Genomic DNA, 6,218 nt, shown 5'->3' with positions numbered 1-6,218 from the left:
AATGTATTTGTGATCTTGTAATATTGTGGTGTAGATTGAAAATCTGATTTACTCACTTATTTTCACAGAATGCAGCACAAGACTCATACCATCAAATACTGAAGTCAAGAGGTATTACTGTGTGTTAAAACATTCAATCCAGCCATTTTCCATCTGCTGCAATGAGGCAATTCAGCATCTGATGGATAAGGGAACACAAACTGCCTGCAAATAGGAATATCAATGTTAATATTAATCAATGTTCAGGATATCGATAACTTGTAGCTGCTCTGTCGGGTGAGGAGTAGGGATTAATCGGGGAATCGGCCTATTAACTGAATTTATCGGTAGGTTAATTGGGATCATATCTATATATCTTCGCTTCAAAGATGGAGCATTTGCAGCGCTAGAAGCAGACACGGACTGCTACATATATCAACAAATATTCAAATACACCACATTAGACAATAAGCAGCAGCAGCAGCAGCAGCATATAGCACATAGCAGGAGCAGCATACAGCATAGCAACAGCAGCAGTAAAGAAGAGGCAATAAGCAGCAGGAGCAGCATATAGCATAGCAACAGCAGCAGTAAAGGAGAGGCAATAAGCAGCAGCAGCAGCATATAGCATAGATCAGATTGCTGCTCAGAGAGGGGCGGCGGCTGCTGCTCCAACCTCCAACGAGGGTTACTACCACGGGAGGGGAGGGGAGAGTGAGAAGGGAGGGAACAGGCTGTGACCTAAACACCCAATTTTGGGGTAAAGGAGGGAATGGGCCAAACTTTTGGGCCCAAATTTCTCTCTCCAGTTAATTGGCTCAGTGGGATAAATCGGCCTTATAGCCGATAAATCAGTTTGACAGCCAGTTAATCCGCTAAACCAGTTAAGGCGAAGGGTATGCTGTTATCGCATCCATGACCTACGGAATCAGGATTAACTGGCTGATTAACTCAAATATCGGCCGATATTTAAAACAGTGATATTAATCACAAAACCCTTTCTTAGTCCATAGTAGAATGCCAACAACTAATACTTAGCTATGGTTGCTCCCACAGTACAAATGTCCCAGGATTTTAGTTCAAAGAAAAAGTTTGTTGAAGGGGTTGTATCCTTTATTATTTTTAGGAATTTAACAGATGTTCTTGTAATTCCACTGGTTAACTTTAAATTACAAATATAGTACTCTTTTGCAAGTACAAGTACCGGCCAGTGTTTCATCATGATTCGTGCAATTGAAGGATCTTCCAAAAACGGTACACTTGTTGATCCTTGTGCCCCTAAAGGATATTCTCACAAAAGGAAAGTATTGGCGAGAACAAGCGGTGCATCAAGATCAAATTTAGAGAATCAATATGTTGATAATGGAAGCGGAAACTATAAAAAATGTAGATCTTCTTCAATGATAATGATGCAAGAAGGAAAGGGTAAGAAATACATGTGAAGTTTGATCCCTTTTTCTTTATCTGTATCTATAGTTATTTTGTCTACATATCCTTTTCTTCATGGTTCCTGTGCTTAAAGTACCGTCAGATGAAGTTAGAATTTTTGGAACTGTCATGATGAACTCAAAACTATAATGCATAATGAGGGGTATCCCTGTAAGGACGTAACTGTTTGATGTCAAGTAAGATGGAGGTTCTTGACTGCATTGACCTAACATCTTTTTTGTTTGAACGGTCAAGATAGTAGGAAAGGCTCCTACTGACACAGTTCTATATATATGGGAGGGAGTTACATGGTCCAACCCTGAAACCTAGGGGGAGTGAAAACACCCACCACCCATCTTGGTAAATCTTGGCTCCTACTGACCTAATTAATATCTTTTGCAAATCTTGGCACTTCGAATACTTTGTTGAGCTTGCTCTTTATCGTGACTTATAAGAAACTCAATTGAGCATGATGTTCTTAGATTTAGTACCATTTTTATCGGACATTTAGGTTTGCACTGCCAGCATTTATATTCTATATCCATATCCACCTGCATACCCGTAACTTTTGTCTTGACTGCAGAAAAGTGCAAGTATCAGCAATGTCACCTAGGATCTAATTTCGTCCCTGAGCTGCTTGGGCATTTCCTAGCAACTGAAAATTTCTATTTTACATCCAAGGTCCATTGCATGTTCTCATTTTTTTTTCTTCCCTTGGCAAATACCATTCTTTTCTTAGGACAGTTCTGACTATACATCCTCTTCCAGTTCTTTGGACTAGACCGGTCTTCATCACTGTCTGATTTTGTGGTTGCTGGAGAGCAACTTTGCAACAAGGACTTGTCCACGCTGAGACAAAAGTATCTCAATCATTCAGATGAAGATTTCTCACGGTATTGCTTCTCGTCGGCATACATTGTGGCTCTACTGCACGACAGCCTTGGTGTGCCATTGGATGACAAGAGGCAAGCATATCATATCAGGACACCATCATTCTTCTTGAGTGAAATCTACCCTTGACTAATCTTATGCACTTGCTACTTAAAATTTCCACTGAGCAGGATCGAGTATTCAAATCAGATCGGCGACACTCATATTGAGTGGGCCCTAGGAGCTTTCATTGCAAATACAAAAGATAGGATTCTAGGGGCATCGGGGGCTGCGGCAACACAGGCACCTAAGCATAGACCACTGCTCGCCGTGCTGGGAGCGTTTCTTGCTTGCGGAGTATTTTTGGGGTTGAGATGGAGGAAGCCCAAGACAAAGATTATATATGATTTAGAGAAAGGCCGATACATTATGACACGCATCAGCTGACGCTGGGCATTGTGCAGGTGGTGGAGCATGAAGGGCAGCACACTTGTACTATGTGGCATGTATTGAAATGCTGTAGAACATTTTGTTACATACTAATCGTATGTAATGGCATATACTGTACAATTTTGTACTGTACTAAATCAGCGACACTTATTTTGGGACGGAGGAAGTATATTAATCTTAGGTCAAGTTGTGATCTTGTTATTTTGCGTGCATGAGTACAGACTAGCACACATGCCCGTGCGTTGTAACGGGAGAGAAAAAAAAAATAGCATTCACTCAATTTTTTTAAGAAATTGTATGTGCAAGCACAACCCCAATGTTTCACTACGAAGAAAGTGCTAGATGCCCTGTCCACCAGAACAGCGAACCCAAATCAACCGACTGCACGGCACAGACAATATCGAAACGTTGCCACCCAATGTCAGGGAGGCGTTGCAATGGGAGAAAGAATATCCATAAACCCACGCATCTAGACAGATAAATATCAAGCCAAAAAATTGTTACAATGAACCGCCTAATTCTGCCATGCAAATAGACGGCAATGACAATCTCCATTTATCAAAGAACAAAAAATTGTATGGAACCAAAACAATAAATTTGGTCTCATACTATGAATAATTCGATGCAACAACAATAACTTGTCAGGTCAAGGCTACAAATTATTTCTAGTGAAGTGCAGAACCCATTGGTGATCGATCTTATAAATATGACAATTCTGGTAAGAAAGAAAATTGCTTGTCATTTCCATATGCGACAAAATGATCCTTGATAGAACACGTGGACAGTTAAAAAATGAACCGAGGATCAGACAAGCTTGTGGATTGACCCTTTTAACATTTAGTACGAACATGAGTAAATAAATTATAATCATTTATTACTGGACTGAAAATGTGATCTCTTATGTGGATCACACCTGCAAAATAATGATACAATGTATGGATCCAGGAAAAAACTTCTATGTAAAATTTTAGAGTCGTATATCTGCTCTATTTTTATCTTTTTTTTTGTTGAGAACATTGCAGCATCCCCAAATCTCCGTGCCAATGCAATATCTCCTCACATGTAAATTTCCTTTCTTTATTAATTTAAGGACGCGACTAGCCAGCAACCGTTGGCTGGCTAGCGCTCGAGGGCACACACTCTGTTTATGGTAGTTGTCCCTCCCTTTGTCCAGCTGTCAGCCAAAAAAGGAAAGAAACGGTCCCAACTGTTCCTCCCAGCACATGTCCCCACGCCAACAAACCTTCGCAAACCTCTCCGACCTCTCCAGTACAGCCCTCATCTGCAGCCTGCTTAACTCCACATCTGGGAGTTCTGATCCACCCCACCCCCACGAACCAACGCCTCCCCTGAAGCATGCAACAACGTTAGTTTGCTCAAACCCCTCTCTTGTACGTCCTCCACCACACCACCTCCTTTTCCGAGTAGAAAAAACTCCAGCTTTAGGTTTTGATATCCACAAAATCCCTGCAACAAAAACACACAAGGCCATGATTTCCTGGTGTTATGCATTCAACTCCCACCTTGTTTTTATGTGGTTTTTCTTGTTAGTTTGTCTAGTACTCCCTCCAGTCCTCAATAGTCTGCGTATAAATTTTTCCAATTTTTCCCTTAATAGTCTGCGTACTAAGCCACCGCAGCTAGTCTTTCCATCCATGCCACTGCCCTTTCCATCCCATCCCTTAATTAGCGCCCGTCACTAACCAATTGGCATGCAGAGCATGCATGCAGGGGCGTGCGCTACGAGGAGTCAAAGGAGGACAGCCAATCAAGGCGTCCGCAGTTATTTTTCAGCAGGGTATCCGTATACACAGATCACACTGTTGTGGGGGTAAAATTGTCCATTTTTTTGCATGGCTGCCTCTCCTTGGTATCCGGGCTTTGTGTTATGCGCAAGGTAAAAAGGACCGGAGGGAGTACTAAAAAAGCAAGCAACTACTGGTGTTCAGGCAACATATTGCAAGCAAGTCCTCTGCACAAAAAATTGCATCCTACTCTTTTCCTACCTAGACAAAAAATGTCTTCCCCTTGAACTTGTAAGATACAAACTGATGGTGATGTGTGCATATGCAAATATAAACGTGCTATGTGTATCATGCATGCAATTTCGTTCTAAAAAATTTAGGCTCTGTTTTGTCTAAACCAATATAAAATTTAGGCAACTGCTTGTGTTCTTTTAGGCAACTTAAATGCACTCATGAAGCAAGTCATGTGTCCAAAAAATGTATCCCGAGTTTCTTGCTACATAGACCAAAAGTTTGTTCCTTAAAAACATGTGACATACACCTCCCTGGGTGGATGTGTGTGCAACAATAAACTTGCTTGAGGGGTGTCATGAAAATACAACAAATTATTCTATTTTTGGACAATTCCATTGCAATCAACAAAACAAGATCCTGTTTACAAAAGGCAAAAAAAATAATAGTGGAAACAATCATCAAGACAAGTGCAATCTGACTCCCTATGTAGACCCACACTTGCTTAACCAGGTAACATGCAAAATGCTGAGATGTAGGCAACATGGTGGTGTATTGAAACAACATGTGGTGGCTGGGGATCGAGCAAAAGTTTACCTGCTAGTTGCTCGCTGAGCCTATTTGCTTGTGAAGCTTCTCGTGTAAGTTTCAGGCAAAATGCCATTACAAAGCTTACACACAAAGTCCCTGCTGAGATTTAGGAAAAATGCATATAAGTTTCTGGCAAAACTAAAGAAGCTGTTAGCAGGAAAGGCGGGATTAAACTAGTTTGATATATTTGTTGGTTGGTGAAGCTTCTTGCCATGCACAAAAATCTCCGGCTTTTGACTTGACATCCTTTTTAGTTTTAACTTTATATATTTTTGTGGGTTGTACCATTTATGTTGATATGAAAAATGTTGTGTGTGACTTGCTTGTGCTAATGGTGTGAGTCGCCTAAATAATGTGTGTGGTGTTGCCTGATCCAGTATGCCTATGTCTGGGGCGCCTGACTCACCTATTCAGTTACGGTTGGTTGCCTGCCTTTTGTGTGTGTGACTTCCGTGACAACATGTTTATGCATGATTTGCCTGTCCTAAGTGTGTGAGTTGCCTCGATAAACAGTGTATGGTTGCCTAAAAATTGACATGTGTGAAAAACAGGAAAAATGTGGGGTGTCGAATGCTTACTCGCAGCTTGCCAAACTCCACTTCACCCTTCTTGTCCTTCTTCATGACCTTGAGTATGAGGTCATCGTCCCAAACGAAAGCTCTTGGAACCGTGCCTAGAATCAATTCATCACATCGAGTGAATCGAGGAAAATAGCACACTCAGAAAATGGGATCTGGTAAAATCACGCCGCACAAAAAAACATGAACAAAAGGAACACATGCAGGGGGAAGCATGCATCTCCCTCCCGATAAAATCCATGAACCTCCCCAGCGCACATGGTGCATGATCTTTTCCTGCCCCCCTCGTAACCGCCCGAACCAGCGCGAACCCCATCTACCATAGGCCCACCCAGCACCTCCCCCC

At 41.7% G+C, this 6,218-nt stretch overlaps 1 protein-coding gene across 2 annotated transcripts in view; it reads left to right on the top strand.

Moving 5' to 3' along the window:
• The window catches only part of LOC123136181 (probable apyrase 6), a 10,574-nt gene extending 7,681 nt beyond the window's left edge, over positions 1 to 2,893 (top strand). The window contains exons 4-8 of one of the 2 annotated variants that reach the window (XM_044555499.1): positions 69 to 111; positions 1,219 to 1,404; positions 1,991 to 2,088; positions 2,176 to 2,372; positions 2,469 to 2,893. In XM_044555499.1, coding sequence (XP_044411434.1) covers positions 69 to 111; positions 1,219 to 1,404; positions 1,991 to 2,088; positions 2,176 to 2,372; positions 2,469 to 2,724 — 780 coding nt within the window. In that variant the 3' untranslated portion in view covers positions 2,725 to 2,893. Of the gene's footprint in view, positions 1 to 68; positions 112 to 1,160; positions 1,405 to 1,990; positions 2,089 to 2,175; positions 2,373 to 2,468 lie in introns of both variants that reach the window. The other variant, XM_044555498.1, reaches the window with a different exon arrangement.
• Positions 2,894 to 6,218: the final 3,325 nt, after the last annotated feature.

The sequence above is a fragment of the Triticum aestivum genome, chromosome 6B, assembly GCF_018294505.1.
Source record: "Triticum aestivum cultivar Chinese Spring chromosome 6B, IWGSC CS RefSeq v2.1, whole genome shotgun sequence".
Taxonomy (NCBI): Eukaryota; Viridiplantae; Streptophyta; class Magnoliopsida; order Poales; family Poaceae; genus Triticum; species Triticum aestivum.
Note: the sequence above shows the minus strand (reverse complement) of the source record. Positions and strands in the feature narration are given on the sequence as shown.